The sequence below is a fragment of the Myodes glareolus genome, chromosome 5 (assembly GCF_982192425.1).
Source record: "Myodes glareolus chromosome 5, mMyoGla1.1, whole genome shotgun sequence".
In the NCBI taxonomy this organism is placed as follows: Eukaryota; Metazoa; Chordata; class Mammalia; order Rodentia; family Cricetidae; genus Myodes; species Myodes glareolus.
The window spans coordinates 50,773,020-50,793,847 of record NC_142030.1 but is presented as its reverse complement, the minus strand read 5'-3'; the positions used below and the strand labels follow the sequence as shown (position 1 = coordinate 50,793,847).

Here is a 20,828-nt window from a genome sequence, read left to right as displayed (position 1 = left end):
GCAGCCCTGTGGTGGGCACGTCTGTAACTCTAGTCCTGGTGGATCTGATACCCCCTCTGGTGTCCTTTGTCACTACTGTATGTACACAGGGCAAGTAAAATACCCATACACATAAAATAGACGTTTAAAAATATGTGTATTAAGAGAGAGAGAGAGAGAGAGAGAGAGAGAGAGAGAGAGAGAGAGAGAGACAGACCACTGAGTCATAAAATAAGTACCATGGGAAACTGGACAGATAATTGTCGGCAGTAAGAAATGCACTTTTGGCAGCAAGAAAATCAATTACACTTTAGTTCTGTTGTCTGGTGTTATTTATGGTGTTATACCTGGTTAATGATAATTCCCATCATTAATGGGAAGTTGGAACATAATATTTTTATGCTTAAAATTTACAAACAAAAAGGCAGAGGCTAATTTTGTCATCTTTAAAGTCACTGTACATTTCTGAACCGAATTTGGAATGGGATGTCTCTCCTAACACAGATGAACAACTACGTAATTGTGCATTAATTAATGAAAGGAGCAGAGAGCAGTCTGAGTGCTTTTTTAGCACTTTTTCCCATGTAGAACAATAAATGCATAAATAGTAATTAAGTTACTAGTTCTGGTGTGAGGAAACACATCATAAACTGAATCTCACAAAGTGTTTTTAATTAAAAGTGGGATAATTTAAAGATGTGTATTAGATTGAGAGAAAAAGCATTAATTATACGTGGTTCAAAAAAATGAGCACATGAATTTTGAATTTTTACTGTTGGCTAAAAGTAGACAACAAGATGCAGAGTAATAAGCCTGGATTCAGGTAATGTTTTTAATAAAAGTTCCTTGAGGGGGGCATTAATAAACTTATTTGACTGGAAACAGCACATAACATGTATATTAGTTTTATTTTTAATTAGATTTAGACAGAATTCATTATTTTTAATGGCTTTTCATTAGCGAATGGAAACCATTATTTGAATCTGTTGTGGAAAAATAATTTCAAAATGTGTATTTATTTTCTGAAAAATATCATGTATGTATTTACGGAAGCCATTTTTTGGAATTGGGATTGTGTGACTTGTCTGCATTGTAAGTAAGCTGTCTGTGTCTCAGCTCTGCTGTTAAGAGAGTCTATATTGAATTGTGGTGCTTTGTTTGAAGTGTGGAAAAGTACATTTGTCTTCCCTGGACTTTAAAGTTTCTGATAATGGGTCATTCTAACTATGGACAAAAATTAAGAGAATATATTCTTTTCTCTCTCTCTGTCTCTCCCCTCCTCCCTGTTTTATTTGCATTCTGTTTGAATAATGGAATCAGCAGTATTGGTATAAAATTGATACCCATGGACCAGCAGCTCTTTGAAGATATGTCTGGCTTAAAAAGAAACCCTGAATGACAAACAAGCTCTGCTACACCTGCATGGGTTTGCTGAACTTTGAGCTACTTCTTTGCAGGGAATTCTGTCTGCTTTTAGCAGACAGTTGGAATGAGTCTCAGTTGTGTGATTTATTTTCCATACTGATGGAATCCATCTTCACGATGCTAGTGTCCTGAACTGTATTGTCTCACAGCGAGGCAGATACAGGGGCTTGTTAACGGCACACTCAGGAGGAGTATGTTATTTTAAGGCACAGATGATCCATAAATTAAGTTTAATAATGTTGTTTCTTAACTACAGTCTTTAAAGGTGAATTTCTCCTACTTTATATGCCATAAGGCTTTTTTAAATACGACTTTAAATAATGAAAAATTACCCTCTAGCTTGCTGAAGGCCCCCCCATGCTTCTCCTTTAGCCCCGCCTTTTTTACTGGACCTGTGCACATTCCATTCATGCATAATGACGTGCCAACCATTATCACTGCTAGGCCGTGACTAGCTCCCCAATATGCTCCGTAACACTGGAAACTGAACGTGTTTAACAGTGCTTACAGTCTTTCTCTGGCTTTTGTGCAAATTTAGAAATATTTCCTCTTTATACTGGCAGGTATCCACAAAAGAGTGACTTTTTGGTGGGTCATGGAGGGACACACCTGGAATTGTATACCAGTAGCTGAAGCTGGAGGGTCGGGATTTAGAGGCCATCTGGTCAGACTCCCGCTGAAAACACACAGAAATCCAAAACAAAAGCAACAACATGTCATATTGATGTTATGATCTCTTTCTTCTTTGGTGATCTGTGATGGGGTTTTATTCTGTCATGGTTTATTGTTGTTGCTGGTGGTGGTGGTAGTGTGTGCGTGCACGCGTATTTTGCTTTATTCTTTACCATTGATTGTTTTTAGGTGTGTTGATGAAGTATAAAAGTGGACTGTCTGATCTTGAGTTTTGCCCAATGCATTCTTCCTGATCAGGTCAGATGGTAATGGAATGTTTGAAAACCTACAACAGAGGTGATGCCCTCCCTACGGAACCCAGTCAGAATGTCTCTGACATAGGCATGTCATGTGATCGGTGATCTCTTCACTTGGCTGTGGTGATGTTTGCCAGGTTTTTCCAATGTGAAGTTACCGTTTAAAATCCCCCCTCCCTTTCCTCCTTTGGTTTTTTTAGGGGCAGGCAGAGGCTGAGGGCGGTTGTCATATAATTCAAGCTCCCCTAGGATTCAAGTTGGCCTAGGATTCAAACTCACTTAGGATTCAATTTCTTGGCTTCTTTCAAATGACTTCAAACCTCTGATCTTCTTCCTAGCGTACTTAGATTGCTGACTTGTGCCACACACTTACACAAGGATGGAGAGCCAGCCCCTTCTTTGATGCGTATTAAGCCCTCTGCCACCTGAGCGACATCTCCGACCTTGTTTTTGTCTTCATGCCTGTAACCAAACCAGATACAGCTAGCATGCACTTCTGTTTTCCATAGAAACAGCGATAGATACTAACAGTGGTAACAACACAAACTAAAAGCTCCCCGTAAAGTAAGACCCTGCAGCGGACGGATGACCTTGGCCTAGTAAACGTGGGCCTGAAGAAGTGATGCTACTCCGGTGTCACCTCCTCTGCAGGTCCTAGGAGGTGAAGATCTCCGTGGCCGGACTCTTCCTATTTCCCTTTTTCTAAGGCGGTTTCTTGAGAGTCATCTGTATGTTTTGTAGCCCAGCCACAAAACCAGTAGTTGTATTAGCCCCCCCCCCCCCCCCCCCCGCAAGCTATCATAGTCTGCTATTGCTCTAGAACGTGGCATGGGGTATTTCATAGAGTTTACTTACTGCCCTTTGATATGAGCAGCTCATCACTAGATGAGGCACTAAGCCATAGCAGCTTGTGTTGGCCAAGCTTATGGTGAATCCCTAGGAAAGTGGGCCCAGCACCGAGTGTGTTTTAAGTTCGTGTTTAAATGGATCACTCGGAATCAGCTTCCTCCCCCTTGACTGTCTTTGAATAGAGAAGTCGGTTAAATGATTCGAAACCATGAGAGAGTCAATGGTAACTAGCCAATGCTTCCCCATGGGCATCCAAAGCAGGTCCTGTTACAGCCTTCCATTAAAAGGCACCATCCTCAGGCTTGGCTTTTTCAGTTTGCTCATCATCAGCTCGCAGCACATCTTACCTTGTTGCAGTTCAGACTAATTCGATGTGTTAATGAAGCTAAGGAGTATTTACCTATGAAATTGGCATCCTGACCCTAGAGACCCAGGAAATTAAGGAGATTTATTAAACAGTCTGCAGATAAATGTACAAAATTAAAGTGAAATCATGGCCAGGAGTGTGCAGAGTGTCAGTAGAAGATACGTTGTCCCTCTTTTGTTTCTTCTTCCAACTCTTTGTTTTTCCTCTTAACGTATGCTTTAGGTCTTTACCGAGAAGCCTGCGCCAGGTGTGAGATGGTGGGAGGTAAAGGGAGGAGGTTCAGGAGAGACACATAGAAGGACCATCCTTTTAGGTGTAGGGTCTTGTTTTGGTTAGGTTTCTGCTGCTGTGATAGAACACCATGACCACCAGAAACATGGAAGGGAAGAGTTTGTTTCTTCGGGCATCCAGGAAGACAGGGCAGGAAGTGAAGATCGGAATCAGGAGGCTATGAGGGCTGCTGCCTACCATCTTGCTCTTCTTTCGTTTATAGAACTATTCCCAGATACAGCACCGCCCACAGGGGCTGGGCCCTTACTGGTCCATCATTAATCAAGAAAATGCTCTACAGATTTGCCTACAAGTAGATCTAGTGAAGGCGTTTTCTCAACTGGGAATCTCTTTACTCAAATCCCTCTACCTTATGTCATGTCAACATAGACTCTTTAATAAAGTGGGCCACACAGCAGGAGTCTGAACTGGTTCCAGTCCCACCTGTAGAGTGCAGATCCCTGTTCTCTCAGGGTACTTGGAGAAAGGACAGAAAGTGGAAAGATGATGTGGCTGACATCACCTGCTTTTAAGGCACACTGTTTCCTTGTTCTTCTAGTTGATGCAGGGGTTTGCGAAGCCCCAGGGATAGTTTGGGATATGGAGCATCCAGAAGAGCAGTAGCCATGGTTAGTATGGGACATAGTTGTGTTCATATGTCCTGTCCATGGCCAGTCTCCCGTCCGGCTTTGCTGTCTGGAAGGGCCCATTGTTTGGAGGTGGGGCAGTGATGCAGGTATCCTGCCTAGGAGATTTGAAGTTGTACTGAAGAAGAACCTTGTCTTATAGATATATTCACAAGTCGGGAAGACAGATATTTAGGAGCAAGTAGTAAGTGAGTGATAGTGATGGAGAGGCAAAAACGGAAGCAAGATTGCCTGTTGGAGAGGGCCATTTTTATGAAAACCACGTTTTTAGTCAACGACTTCCCATGGTCTCATTGCATTCATTAAAGAGAAATATTTTCATCCTAAACTGAATGAAGGATGTTACTAGATTCTCTTGGTATTTAAAGGTTGGCAGGGTGTCTCCATTCTGGTCTAATTGGTTGAAGAGTTTTAACAGGCACATTACTTTGGGCAGGGAAGAGTCAGCCTGTGGCCTCTTACCCTGGCCCAGCTTTCCCCATTGGAGAATGTGAGCCTGTCAGGAAGTTGCATTGTCAGAGGGATTAGCTGTGTGAAATGAATTGAGCTCCTGAAATGCAAATATCCTGCCCATTCTAAGTCTTTAAGAGACAACCAGCCTGCAAATGAATTTCCCATATTTTCATTGGGTAACGTCATTCCTTGAGAGGAAGCCATCTTGCTGGCGGCTTGTTTTCGTTCTGTTTTTTTCTCAGAGACCTTAGGGGTCAGATAACTTTTAAGGTCATTTTGTGTTTTCATTTGTTTGGTTTTTGACTTTGAAACGCTTAAAGTTCTAAAAGCCAGAAACACCCAACATGGTGAGACTGTGAATGATTAACAGTACGAACTTTTACAAAGCTCCACGGCAGAGAGACATCTACAGTGTGGATGGGCAACCGTGCCTCGAAGTGAAAATAGGTAATCGATACCTGTGAGCTTGGAGAAAGTGTTCTATTTCCTCCGCTAATGACATAGGGGGGTTTGCAAAGCAAGGGTGTCTGGAGCATGAAGCACTCCAAAGAAGAATTAATTTGAAAACTGAAGTGGAAGATCAGTTTCAATTAAAATTGCACTTGAATGTATATTGGCTGGAAGTGTGGAGGCAAGCATGCAGTCCGCTCGAACCCTTAGATTGTCGTGCGCGAATCCCACCAGTGTGAGCATTAATTATTTTTTTATAACCGCCTAAATTGTATTTCACCCACCTAATGTGGATGGTAAACACTCTGCTGACTTTAGTATTTTTTTTACCATAATAATAATGGTTATTAGTGTAGTAGTGGCGGTCTAGTGGGATAATTGTTAAGTATCCATTTTGACAATGATGGTTTGCCTCCATTATTTCCTGGGTGTTGTATATGTTTAGCATTAGGTTCCTATGGCATTGGTCATCACTCTATTGCACTAGGAGGTCTCTCTAAGGCATTTCATTTGTGGATGCCCATATACAGCATCCCATGTTTTGGGCATGCTGACCCTTCGTAGCTAACCATCAGTCACATTTGGGTTTCCATCCTGTGTATCAGCAGTTGGTTCACTCAGTTTGTTGATGTATTTTTTGTGGCCTCTGGAAGAAAACTGTGGCTGTGGCAGGAGACTAATTGGAGTCATTTGTTGCGTCCCTTCCCTCTGAACGCCTCAGCTACATAGAGAACGAAAATAAAGTTGGGCTGAAATGTTTGCAGAAGTACACTGCTTTTCTTTGTGACTCATGTTAGCCTCGGGGAACTTACACAAGAGGGGCAGTGTTCTGTGTGCAAAGCCCTTGACATTGCCCGCTTCACTGCTCTCTCACCCTAAGGAAAACAGCAATGTTGACTTTTTCTAGAAAGTATTAAACACTTGCAAATGACTCGAAAGTGCCCTAGGCTTATTATACCTTTTCCTATGTGTGAATGAGTTCTTTCTGATAGTCCATTCTTTTTTCTCTCTCTGTCTCTTACTGTTAGGGATGGGCATTTGGGAAAATGACCCAGCATTATGGCCAAGCTGAAGTATTTTCCAGAGGGCGAGGATATAAATCATTTTAAGCACTTATTCCAATTGCTCTGGCAGCTATGAAACTTCCAACTTTTTCTTTTCCTTTTTTTTTTTGACAGAGAAGATGTCTGTGGCTGTCTTATTTTTTTTTTTCCTGGTGCCATTGTCTGTGTCTGTTTTGAGCTGCATTAGGCAGAAGGGACCAAGGACACCTATTGGGGCTCTTATTCAGGAGGAGAGAGAATTTACTGTCTTTCTGCTGTTCCTTTCACACCAGCTAGTTGTGTGAGGAGGCACAGAAATGCCTAATTCACTTTTCTATCCTCCTTTTTCTATGTGATACTTAAAGAGTCGAAAACTAAGTTGCAATGGAGTGTGTGTATGTGTGCACGTGTGTATGTATATGTGTAAGTGTGTCATGTGTGTATGCGTGCTTGACTGTGTGTGTGCACATGTATGTATTGTGGGCTTGTGTGTGTGTGTGTGTGCATGTCCATGAGTGTTGTAAAATAGAGTTTTGTTTAACTATGTAAAGATGTGTTGCATTTGTTTAACTATGTAAAGATGTGTTGCTGTTTCATCTTGCCTGCCTAAGGCACCTGATTGGTTTAATAAAAAGCTGAATGGCCAATAGCTAGGAAGAGAAGGGATTGGTGGTGCTCGAGGGCAAAAAGAAAAGGGGAGACAGCCAGTGGCCAGCCAGCCAGCTACAGAGAAAGCAGAAGAACAGGGTGGGCAGTATGTAGATGAGGTAAACTAGCCTCAGGGCAGCACATGAATGAATAGAAATAGGTTAAGTTTTACAAAAAAGCTACCTAGAAACAAGCCAAGCTTAGACCAAGCATTTATAATTAATAAGTCTCTGTGCCATGATTTGAAGGCTGGCTGTCCAAGCCAGTTACACATGAGTGAGTGTGTGTATGTGTGCATTGTGCAGGTATGTATTTATACATGGGTGAGTATGTATATATGTGTGTATGTATATGTTCTGTGTATGCAGGTGTATGTATGTGTGCATGTGTGTGAGCATGGGTGCATGCATCCGTGTGTATGTGTGTCTTTGCTATACTTAGATACCTGTGGTTCCTCCTTTGATTTTGTTAGACTTTCTATTGGCCCGAGGCTAAAAGGATTCCTCTTCATCTTCTCAGCAGATTCATCTTTCTTTCTTTGCTGTATCAACAAGATTAAGTGCGAGGTCCAGAAGCAGAAAGCTCTAAGAACATGTCCTCCACTTAACAGCCATCATTAGCCTACTGTTTCATTTCAAATAAGGCAGGGCAGCGAATGCAATGTGTTTTCCGACCTTCTGCCTTATTGGGACCCATCTGAGATCTACTGTATTTTGGTTCTCTCTTTATTAGTGACGTGCATTTTCCTAGAAGTCTGTTATTTCTGAGTGCCGAGTCTCAACAGCAGTCTCTTCCTTCCATGGCGTTTTAGACAGAAGCTTGGGAAGGAGTTTCAGGCAAAACCTGTGGACAAGCTGAGAACCCTTCTGTACTCAATGAAGGTCTCCTCCATTACTCATAGTGATGTCCATCCTGTTTGATTGTATTTAGTCTTGAGTTTGTTTCTTTATTCTCTTGTTTTACTGACTATTGTGACCTAAGAGGAAGGCCATACTTGGGATATGGTTCTCGGTATCAAAACATGCTTAATTAAGCCCCTTTTTATGAATGAGCACTCAGCTTATTTTTAGGACATTTACTTAAACTTTTTCAAAACTGTGAACAACTCTCCAGACCCTTCTGCACAGCTTCCTGAATTGGATCATAATGAAGCAAGCAAGAGTTTGTTTGTAAATCAAAGACCAAAACCATCTCAAGTTCTCTGAGATCTAGTTTCAGTACTGGGCTGGTCTGTGAATGGAGTGTGCATGCGTGAGAGAGAGAGAGTACAACAGAGAGAGGTCCACATCAGGGTGTGTATGTGCATGTATGTGTGCACACATGTGCTTATGGGCTTGTGCGCAGGGCAGAAGGTCCACATATTACAGAGTTTCCCCTTCTGTTTTAACACAGAATTTTTTGTGTAACCTTGGGCTCACTCCACTTTCTTCTAATGTAAGGTGCAAACATGGACCACCATGCCCGGTCTGACATGGATGTTGGGGATCTGAACTCGGGTCCTCATGTTTGCTCTCAGCACTTTAGCCACCAAGTCCCTCCGCAGCCCCCTTAGCCATATATCTTCCTTGTTTAGATGCAGACTTTTAGGCCACGAGGACTGAGGTGTCACTTTTCTCTCCAGGTGCCTATGGTCCTGAGCACTGGGTCACATCTAGTGCCAGCTGCCGAGGAAGTCATCAGTCTCCTATCGACATTTCAGACCACCAAGCCCGTGTTGGTGAAGAATACCAGGAGCTTCAGCTTCATGGGTTCGACAATGAGTCCTCTAACAAGACCTGGATGAAGAACACAGGGAAAACAGGTAGACTCCTTGATTTCTTTATCTTTGTTGACCACCAACCAAAATCTGTGTTGGGATGTCTTTGGTGTGTGACTTCATTCCAGCTTGCTTCTTAAATAGTGTCTACTGCTATAGGCCACCTACACCAATCTTTGGTTTGACGTACCCCCATTGTGTGAATTCAGGCAAATACCTAATGATATTTTTGCCCTAGTTTTGACAAATATATAAAATATATACCATCAGATGTTGGAGGAGGAGCTGCTTGTTTGTCCTGGCCACTCAGAACTGAAATAATCACACAGAAACTGTATTAATTAAATCACTGCTTGACCCATTTGCTCTAGCTTATTATTGGCTAACTCTTACATCTCAATTTAACCCATTTCTATTAATCTGTGTATCACCATGAGGTTGTGACCTACCAGCAAATTTCCAGCATGTCTATCTCTGGCGGCAGATCCTTGGCGTCTCTGACTCTGTCCTCATCCTCTCAGCATTCAGTTCTGTCTTCCCATTTACCTAAGTTCTGCCCTATCAACAGGCCAAGGCAGTTTTTTTATTCATTAATGGTAATCACAGCACACAGAGGGAACTCCCACATCAATAAAATAATACCGATCTTAGAGGGTTATGGTTGTCCAATGAATTCAATGTGTTAGGTTCATAGAATGGACTTGAAGAAGAAACTTTCTAAGTCTAAACACCTGATGTGGCAGGTACTATTTACTGGGGGCTCCATTTCAATTTAAGTTTTAATTAAAATGTAAATAAAAGTTGGGCCTTGTGACCTTCATTTTTAACCTCAGCACTCAGGAGGCAGAGACAGGTGAATCTGTGAGTTTGAAATCAGTTTCAGGTTAACAGAGAGTGTTCCAGGACAACCAGGGATACACAGTACGATCCTGTCTCAGACAAACCATGAAATGAGATGAGACTGAGCTTCCTGTAGTAAACACGTCTGCACAGCTCAGCCGCTACGTAGATTCCTTGGCTACCATACCACATGCCCCATAGATACAAGAAACCCTGTGAGAAAACACTGTGCCAAGTGGACTGATGGAAAGATGCCCTATCTTCCTTGACAACGTGCTTTGTTCAGAATTGTTAGAGTGGCATGAGCTAACCCAGCCTCTATGGCTCAGTCCTGCTGCTTGAACCTTCTTCTTTCCTGAATGCCACCTGTCATCAGGGCTTGCTGAGGAGAGTACCATCTTTTCACCATGATAAGTCTACGGGTTAACTATGCCTGTGCAGCTACGGGTTTCCGGAATGTTCACAGAAGTCCCAGATGATGTTATGCTGTGCCCTCATCTCTGATGTCCCTGGAAACACTTGGGTGTGTATTATGTCACTGCTTACTGTAGCCACAGGTTAAGTTCATGTCTAAAGAGATTTTAATCATCATTTTACTTAACTGCTTATAACTTGAGTCCATTAAAATATAAGTCCTTACTCCCTTCCTCTATTCCCCCATTACAGTGAATCCTTTGTAACCAGTCAAGTCACTCTTAGTAATATAGAGGACCATCCAATCAAGTCACTCTTAGTAATATATAGGACCATCCAATCAGGTCACTTCTAGTAGTATAAAGAACCAACCAATCAACTCACTCTTAATAATATACAGTACCAGCCAATCAAGTCACTGTTAGTAATATACACGATCAACCAATGAAGTCACTCTTAGTAATATACAGGACCCCATGACCTGAGGCTCTATGTTGTGCTAAAATAAAGTTATCTGCCTTGTCCCCATGTGAGTTAGTGAACCTCTGTCTTGCGTTTCCTTTAAACCTCGTTGGTTACAGCTTTAGGGATGTATTTTCTTGACCAACCCCTGTCTGAAACTGCTTTGACTTGCTCACACAACTGTTGGCCATACACTCCTTACAGTGGTTCTCGGCATTGGCCTCTTTCCCAAAAGGCTCTGTGGACCAGTCCCCTTCTGCTCTTTACTAGTTACCTTTCTGTGGCTGGATGAGACGATAAACAAGCCAGCTTGTCAGACGAAGAGGTTACTTGGGCTTTTGGTGCCAGACGGAGTCCCATCGTGGCATCAAACAGGCATGGCACAGGAATCTGAGCGTTCACATCCTCATCTGCGAGCTTGAAGCAGGAGGCAAAGGAGAAGTTAGGGAAGCTGTGAATTCTCACATCCTGCCCTCAGTGACATGCTTCCTCCAATGAGACTGCATCACCTCCACAAACAGCATCACCAGCTGGGATTCAGATATTAGAGCTTGTGGGGGACATTTCTCATTCAAACCACCACAGGGCAGTGTAGCGGACAGTTGTTTCTTGGAACTTGATTTACCCACTTTTATAGTAGGTGACCCACCAACGTTACTTATTGATATCAGTGCACTGGGGTCTGCGTGCGTGCGTGCGTGCGTGCGTATGTGCATGTGTGTGTGTATGTGCGTGTGATGGTGGTGGTGTCCATATGCCCCAGCATGTGTGTAGAGTAGAGGTTGACAGACAACTTTTGGGTGTTGCTTCTCTCTATTCTCAACTTGGCCAGTCCAGCCATGTCACACACCGCAACAGTGTTATTTCCAAATGCCTTTCTGTCTCCTGTCTCCACCTTCAGCATAGATCATGGATTTGCTGTTTCCGCCCACTCCTGGGCCAGTGTCAGATTTTGTATATCAAATGTTAGTGTTCCTTGGAAAACCGTGATGCCATCTGAACACAGTGGGTGAGAGCCTTGTCATGCTCGGTGTAACGAGAGCTTGGAGTCAGTGCCACTTCAGTGCCTCATCCTTGAAGCCGGCCAGAGGCAGCTCACCGGGTGCCCTCCTGCAGTTTTCTCCTTGACTTGCAATGCTTGACAGCCTTCTGCAGAGATAACACGTTTCACTGACAGCCTTCAGCTTGGAATCACCAGTGAAAGGTTTCAACCGTGTGCAGGGTTCACTCAGTGTAAGTTGATTCATGACCTTGGCCTTCCCGAAGCTGATTAGCAATCTCTGTCATCCTGCCGGCTTCCTAGAGTGATGGGCTACCTGTTGCTCAGAGTGTGAGCCTCTGGGTTTGGAGCACAGCCAGTCGCACGCGGATACATCTGTCTGCGTGCAGAAGTGAGGTGCTAGGGAGAAGCAGGATGCAGTCCCTCATACTTCTTAGACTCCCTGTATTACTGTGGGATTCACGGGAGACTAGATGGTGGCCCTTAAGTTCACTAAGATGATGGAGGGCTGGGGGGGAGTGTTTCGAGTAACGCCCACTACCTGACATTTGAGATCTTAAAAGTTTCAGCATACAGTATTATCGAAACTTTGGTACTGAAACCAACTTGTATTCTTTTTAAATGATAAAGCCTAGATACTTTTCATTATGTTGATGTTAAAATTAAGTCCGCAGGTTTGTTAGTATTTTGGAGACATTTCCACCCCCTGAGGGTTCTGTTTGGATCATATCCATTTATATAATTCATGTGAATTCAGTACGCGTCAGCTCAGAGTCCTTTGTACCTGCTTAGTGTAAGTTGCTAATTTCCAGTGAATCACACTGAGACATAACCTGGAGCCTTCATGTTCTTTGGGGATGTTTTTGCATACATATTGTGAGTTTTGAAACATTATTCTGGGGGATATTATCTTTACCTGTTTCCTAAAACTAGATGTGAATCTATAATTACCAGAAAAATTAAGTTTATTCTTTTAAAAATTCATACTAGATAAGCCCTGTGGTCTGTTGTTGCTGTAGTCATATCTATCTTTCATACCTAGATAATGAAAACAATCTTCTCTTTCTCAAATCATTAATTTTTCTCCATTTATTTTGTTCCTAATGCTAATGATGTAACCCAGCTCTTTGTGCATTGCTAGGCAGACTCTCTCCCACTGTGTTAGATCCCTAGCCTTCAAAACATTATTTTTTAAGCCTATTTTTTTTCTTCTGTAGAAGTATTTTTACAAAGCTCATATTTCCAGAAAGTAAATCCAAAATGTATTCCCTGTCCGTCGAGATCTGAGGTTACTTATCTGTAAAATAGAATGAGTCCTGATACTGAAATATCAATATAGAAAGCTAATATTTAACACTTCCTGTTACATGGAGACAGTGGTTTCCTGGAAAACAGTCTTAGTCTTTGGATCTGTCTTTGCTCCTGACACACACACACACACACACACACACACACACACACACACACACACCCCGTTACAGAATGGCGCCCACGTGGACAACTGCATCCACATAAAGCCTGAGACAGCTTGGCAAGAAGCAGGCCCCTCGTGTTACATCCCTCTCTCTCTTTTCCCTCCCTCTCCCTCTCCCTCTCCCTCCCTCTCTCTTTCTCTCTGTGTGTCTCGTTCTGTAAATCATAGGGAGGCTTGGTTGCGCCTTTCCCACCCTGGCAGGTTATCTATAATACCCTGATTACACAAATGAGCCCTCTCTGTCTCTTCCCCAGCCCAGGAGATGTAACCGTCTGATTTACAGTTCTACTGCCCAGCCACCCGGTGTCATCCTCTTTGTTTGATTTGCATGGGATGAAAAGACAAGGTTCTATAGTAAGACTGCAGTGTAATCTTACTGTCTCGGCATTAATGTCTAGCAAAGTGATTGGGCTTAAAGCTCCCATGGGATTTCAGACATATTCTGATAAGTCTTCTCCTCTTATGATTTTTTAACTATTAGAGACTTTTATATAGTTTTGAATCAGTAGGTTTTTCAGTACTAGAACACATAGTAAACAAGTTTACCATAGACCATAATTCTTCCATTTTCCCGCTGCATTTTGATTTACTGTATTTTTTTCTCTCTGACTGTATTCCTAAATCTGAAAATAACATTGCACTTACTGTGGTCATCTTCAAATAATGGTTATGAGAGGCTGGACAGCTGGCTCAACAGTTAAAAGCACCAACTGCTCTTGCAGAGGCCCCAGGTTTGTTTCCCATTGCTCCTTGGTAGCTCACACCATCTGTACTGCAGGAAATTCATCAGCCTCTCTGGCTTCTGCAGGCAACAGCCACAAGCATAGTGCACATGCTTGTGTGCAAGCAAATGCTCACAGACTTAAAATAAAAAGATCATTTTATGTTAATAAAAATATTGACGGCAGTGAGCACATTTGTAGATTCATAGTTCACAGCAACTAATAACAAGAGTCAGAGACCATTCTGTTTACTTGAGTTTTCCTGACCTGGGGAACTTTATAGTAGAGCTATATGATAAGAACTGTAGACTTAAGAACACACTAATTGCTCACTGGTCTACAGAGGAAACCAGGTTCTTATTTATTTACTTCTGTCTGCCTGACTGCTTGACTTATGATAACGCCTCTGCAACTCCCTGCAAGCCTCCTGACGTGTCCCCTCAAATGAGTCTCCCATACTGAGATCTGTACCAGTTCGCTACAGAGGATACCTTAGATGTTGACTCTATGTATCCTGAAGAGTCATTCTTGCCTTGTCTTGAGGGAGACTTTGAGCTTAGAGCCCAAAGAAAGACCTTCAGTGACTGCTGCGGTGGGCCTGGACCTAGACTTCCAGGTCATCAAAAACATTGAATTTGAAGTCCCAATGTATCCCCCCCTCTGCACTTTTTCTGTTTTGATTTATTCACAGTCCTTGTTAGCATTTGGTCCATGTGAGCAGAAAGTCCTAGAAAATCCACTCACGTGAATGGCCCTCCCTCCCTCCCTCCCTCCTTCCCTCTCCCCCTCCCTCCCTCTTCCTTCACTTTTTCCCTTCCTCCTTTTTCCCTCACACTTCCTTCCCTTTTTCCCTTCCTCCTTTTTCCCTCCCCTTCCCCCTCCCTCCCTCTCTCCCTTCCTTCTTTGCCTGTTCCACCGTCTTTCTCAATTCGGGCTTCTGTCACAACACATTACGCAACAAGTAGCTTACCCGTTTTTTCACAGACATCAGAAGTAGAAGCCCAAAATTCAGACCTTTGTGATTCCAGTCTCAAGAGGGTCTGCTCTAACTGTGTCCTCCCCTGGGTGGGAAGGGCAAAGAGCCTCTCTCTGCATACTTCTGAGGGTACTCATTCCATGCGTGAAAACTCCAACATCTTGAGCTCGACTCCTTCCAAAGGCCTCACCATCTAATAAAGAACACTAGAAATGGGACTTTCCATGTCCCAAGCTTAGGTCCTCGCAGACTTTTCTGTTTTAATCGTTGCTTCCAGTATTGAAATGTTTACTTGCAGACTCCCTCATCCCTGCCTTACCAACATTTAGCTGTTATTTCTGTTGTTTTCATTTGTTCTTGTAGTATTTGTCACTTAGTCTTTTTCTTCAACTTTGATAATTTTATTTTCATTAAATAAGGTGATTTTTTTCAAAGAAAGCTTTGTATTCAAATCATAAATGGAAAACCCAGAGGTTCAAAACAGAATCTCTGTTTAAATTAAGTCTGTAATCCATGAAAATCAATCAAAGGTTCCTGTGTTATTAAGTTCTAGTTTAATATTTCCTCTTGAAACAAAGAGTGAAGTGAATCAGTAACGGATTTTCTTTTCAAAGAAAAAGGAAGAATTGAAATGATTTGTAAGAGAAAGTGTCTTGTTTCCATCTGTGTGGAAATGAATGAAAAGGGAAAGGGACAGTTCAGTCCTTCAGTTACCTCCCAGGGTTGATGTAGGCCTGCTTAGCTTTAGGTTTAAGTTCTGCCTTGTGTCTTTAGCTGGTTATGGAACCCGTGGCTTGAGCATGCTAGGAAGGGCTCTACCACTGAGCCACTTTGAAGCCCGAATGTAGCTCTTTGGAAATATTTAGCATCACACTTAGGGTGCCACAGCTTTCCCTCTGGACCTCACACGCTTTTGACGCAGATTCCTGCAGTGATTGATGGTAGTCACCCTGCCTCGCCATCTGCACGCAGGGTTCCAGGCAATGTACATGGTGCTTTGGGAAAGTGGTACCTTTCAGCCTCACTAGGTTGATACTGTTACTATACCCTTGTAAACAGTGAGGTAAACTGAGGCACAGAGAATTTGGAAACTTCCTTGGGGGTCCTACTTCTCTGTCATAAGACTTTTTATGTGAAACTATTATTTTATCCCTATTTCAAAATAGTGCTCATCATTGGCCCTTAGGAAAAAAACTGTCACAATATAGGTGGGGAGCTTTCTCTTCTTTGTCTAGTAAAATGTAAAAAGACATAAGCTGGTTTTGGAGGGCTGTATATGCACGGGCATGCTGTGTGTCTGGCGACAAATTCCATAAAATGAAAACGGAGATTAATGTTTCAGATACATAGTTCCCTAATTATACCTTTAATTATTCATGTATAACAAGTAAAATGACCCCTGACAGAGACATAAATGATTTAGGTAGAATCAAATATTCATGAGATGATGCTGAGTCCCTGGGTGTGTCCTAAAAGATAACACTCAAATCTCTGCTTCCGTCCATCTGAGCTGAAAGCATGTCTGTGGAATTCATAGCAGGCTGAGAATAACCCACACTATTCAAGACCCTGGCAGCCACATGCCTGAACACTGCTGGACACAGGCTTATATGTTCTGGTACTGACCTGAAAGACACATGGAGATGTAGAACCCATTAGGAGGCGTTCTATAATAACTCTGTACCCATCAATTAATACCCATAAAAAAACAGTGTGTTCAACTTTGTCGGGGTGTTCTGTGTAGCGTGGATTAGTTGAAGCAAGAAGGCACTCCAAGATGAAATTTAAGACCCATGTGGTAGCAGAAAGATCCAACCTCTCTGAAAGACTTAACCCCAAACAGCCGTACAAAGGTGTTTTTATTGATTGTTACACAAAGTTGGTTTTGGGGTAATGTAATTTTTCATTCTTAGGTCCTATCTAATCCATATGTATTACTAAAGGAACACATCACAGGCCCTCATGACTTCAGTCCTTTATTATGTATCATTTGCAATACCCAATAATCCAAGATCCTCAGGTGTGCCAGAGGCATCATGTGCCCAAAGTTGTGGAAGGCTGCAAAGCCCCTTCAGCAAAACAGTTCAACAAATCACAGAAAGCAGCCGGTGTTTCCTTCAAAGATTCTTCCCTGTTTACTGCAGTGATTCTTCAAGGTCAGAGTCCGGCTAGAAAGCAGCCATTCATTCTAGTGTTTACCCCAGATACAGTGACCCTGCTAAGTTCCTACAACACAGCTTCATAATAATTTTGATAATATTTTTCCACTTTGTGACAGGACATGTGCCCATTTTAATGTTTTTTAAGTAGATAAAGCAAACAATAGCTAGAGAAACGTCTTGGGCCTACATGTTTACCTGACAAGTATGGGCATCCGATTTTAGATGCCAGCACCTATATAAAGCCCAAGTGAGATGGTGCCTTCTTTCAGTCTCAGTGCTGGGAGACAGAGACAAGAGGAGTCTGGGCTCACTGGCCTTCTAGCCCAGCCAATCAGTGAGCTCCAGGTTCATTGAGAGGGTCTATCCCATCAAATAAAAAGAGCTATCGAGGACAGCATCTAACTTGGACCTCTGTCTTTTATACTCTTATATGTGTATACCCATGTACACATATGCTCTCTCTCTCTCTCTCTCTCTCTCTCTCTCTCTCTCTCTCTCTCTCGGAGAATACTTTGTGATACATACCAATTACATTAAGTTCAGATTTCAGTGTGATTAAATAGCACGTTTGTGCAATGAAGTTGCGTTTGTTCATTCCCATGTGGTCCCTGTAAACTTCCCACCAAGTTTCCACCAGGGACTCAGTGCTCTGCAAAGCCTAAAATATTTACTAATGGCCATTAAAGGGAAAAGTGTGCCGACCTCTATTCTAAAGCACACCCCCAGCAGGGCAAGGCTGGAACAATGCCATCGTTTGTTTAATTGGCACAAGCAATGCTTGCTTTTAAACTTCATTTTATTCTTCAATGCATTGTCCCGCTAATTGAACATTTACTGTGTATTTTTCAAAAGTTGGTGAACAAGTGCCTTTTGAAAGCAATAATAGGGGGATTTATGTGATCGGGGCTCCTTCTCTTGCTTTTAATGCTTCCTTTCCATAGCAAAGCACTGAAACTAATTGCCCTGTTTCAGAAATGGGTCATTAGTCTCGTCCCTATCTTTTATGTGGACCTAATTTTCATGCAGGATTCCTGCGTGAGGCTCTGCCTGCGATCGCTTTCGGAAGAAGAGACAATGAGAACCTGAGTGCCTTCCCATGGCTTACACAGGCTTGCCTTTTGATCCTAAGCCAGTCAGTGTATCTCTTGGCAGCTTCCATGTATTTAGCAGCCAATAAGAATTTGTTAAATGAATGAATGAATCAGCTTTAGGGGGTGGGGGATGGGAGTGAGAATATAGCAGTTGTAAAACTGAAATACTTTTGTATACTTTTACATAATCCCATTCCCCTTGGAAAAACTAGTTTGTGGGAATAGAATCCACATGATTTTTGAGTTCTTGTTGCTGGGGTTTGAGAAAGAAAACTATATTTTTAATATTTAGGATTTTCTCTGGTCGAGGCTTTTATGTTGCGGATGCTGTCATTTGCTGTCATCAAGTGAACGTAATTTCCTTATGCTTGGAGGTAAAGGGAGGGGGTACAGGAAATAGAATTAGGGACCAGGATTTTAGTGAAATACTAATGTCCAGGTTGTGCACTGCCTTTTTGGGCTGGTGTGTAACCCTAAAGACCTCCATCCACAGCTCTGACTGTCCACCCACTGTTGCTGCCATACTGTGGGACCAGCCTCCATAAACCTTTTTCATGCTCTCCTGCCTGAGGCTTGTTCATTTTATTTTGTTTTTTGGTCAGAGGAGCATGCAGGTCATAAGTTTCTTATTTGATTTTAGACTTTGAATCCTAGGGCAACCTCAGGAGTCAGTGCTTTAGCTGTGCCTTGCTTTCTAGAAGCATCTCGATTTTCTCCTCTCTGTCAAATGGAGAAGAGATTCTGCCACCTCTCCCTGGGAATTGCCACCACTGAGAACTGTTGTGTTAGCCCTTTGCCTAGGAAGATAAATGCAAGCAAATTTCTGTCTTCTGTCAAGGACATCAGTGACAAACTAGAATACATGCTCACCAGAGTCCAAATTGGGCAGTTGAGGCATTTGTTAGACGTATTATCAAAGCATGGAAGATGGACCACTTGGAAGGATGTGGGTGACCCCCAAAAGTGTGGATGCTGACCTCCCCATAGTTGTGCATATGTATAGTTCCCACTTTAGCTAAACTTCCATTTACTATGCTTCAGCACCCCTTGAAACCAGGGAGCTGGGCTCAAAGGGTATCGACTGGATTTGTAGGTGCAGGTCTTGTGTTGGTTCTTCTGTGAGGGAACTGGCCCATGGCCAGCAAACCTAATCTTCACAGCTCTTCTGATGAAGGTGATTGATGGCTGTTAATGCTCAAAGGAGAACACCACACAAGAACCAGTTGGTGGTTCAGGAGCGCTCTGTAGCTGCAATGCCTTCATTTACTCAAGCTGGTGGCTTTGAATCGTCTTATAAGTGTATGGGGAAGTCATTCACACCATGGTAAGTCGTGAACTCGACCGAAGCAGCAGAACGACCAATGGTTTGAAACTCACTCTCTTTTTCTTCTCTCTCTCTTCCCGTTTGACAGTTGCCATCCTTCTGAAAGACGATTATTTCGTGAGTGGTGCTGGTCTGCCTGGCAGATTCAAAGCTGAGAAGGTGGAGTTTCACTGGGGCCACAGCAATGGCTCCTCTGGCTCAGAGCACAGTGTCAACGGCCGGAGGTTTCCTGTGGAGGTAAGAGAACTGGGAACCGCAGGGTTCCCACTGTGGGCTGCTGTGTCCTTACTTTGGTCATTCTGCAGGTTAAATGGACATTCCCTGCTTTCCTTTCTCAGGAAACCCTGTATCTAGAGCATGGCAAAGGGCTCCCTCCCCACAAGACTCAGCTTTGCTCTAGAGGAGAGCCATAAAGAGTCCATGGACACAGCGACTTTAGCCTGCTCAGTGATGTCTGTCATCTTTTTCCCTTTTGACACAGTTTCTCATCTCTATCCATTTCTCAAGCCCTTTTGTCTGAAGGAGACTTTTCCTGTGACGCATAGAGGATTTTCCTGTCGCTCTTTAGAAAACGGCAAGGCTGGTGACATGTAAAGGACTCTCAGAAGCCTCTCTGAGTTGGGAACTTCTTTGAAGGGTTTGTTTTGTTTTGGTCCCTGCCAGCTGTTGGGACAGAGGACGTGACCACTGATGGCATGAACCCCTGTCCTCTTTTGCTAGGTCCCATGGTGACACTGCTTCATTCCTCAGTCGTTTTGAGTCCATCGTTTTGATGATCCAAAGTAGTGACCAGAAGGCCTCGGTTCAGATGTATAGAGTTGAAAAAGAAGTCCCTGTCATAACCAATCTCTTTATCAGTGTCACCTGGTACATCACGTGTGTTGCAGGCCTTTTTTTCTTTCTTTCTTCATACGTTTGAATTTTATTCTGTTAGGGTAATCTGTGCTGATTGGCTTGTTTCCCATGTGCTAAGCCTGATAGGTTTGTGGCAGATCTCACTAGATGTGGTAGTCTTTGGTTATATAAAACAGGGAGTCACTGTGGAATGCAGGAATGTTTTCATCCTAGGAACCAGATGGCAGAGTATCATTTTCAGCTCTCAATGTTTCTCAGTTTGTGTCCCGTTTGATAGCCTGATAAATATTTGAGACCCTCTTCATAATGAAAATACATGTATTCCCCGTGAATGTGTGTGACTTATAAAGTGTTAGGTGTATTACCTAGCTCCTCAGGCCTGTTTACTAACCTCCTACGAAGACTTGACCCTTGTGTGAGAACTTGTGCACATTGGGAAAGACATGGATATCTCCTCCGTGGAGATGCTTTTGAGGATAAATGGGACAGTGCATTCAACGCCAGCTTTTCTTACTGTATTCTCACAACGCAGACCACTTTAGATCCCAGAATGTGTGAAGCTTCCATCCCAATGGTGTGCGAACAGTTCTGTTGGCTGCTCTTGGCGTCTGTTCCTTTCCCTCTGCGTGGGTATTCTGCAGAGCCTACAGAAAACCTCATTCCTACCAGGCAACCCTTACTTCAGTCACAAG

General features: G+C 42.9%; 1 protein-coding gene across 3 annotated transcripts in view; it reads left to right on the top strand.

Moving 5' to 3' along the window:
* Positions 1-20,828, top strand: part of Ptprg (protein tyrosine phosphatase receptor type G) — a 674,545-nt gene that overhangs the window by 380,804 nt on the left and 272,913 nt on the right. For all 3 annotated transcript variants that reach the window (XM_048420806.3, XM_048420808.3, XM_085687941.2), the window contains exons 3-4: positions 8,682-8,861; positions 19,370-19,518. In XM_048420806.3, the coding sequence (XP_048276763.1) occupies positions 8,682-8,861; positions 19,370-19,518 (329 nt within the window). The remainder of the gene's footprint in view (positions 1-8,681; positions 8,862-19,369; positions 19,519-20,828) is intronic.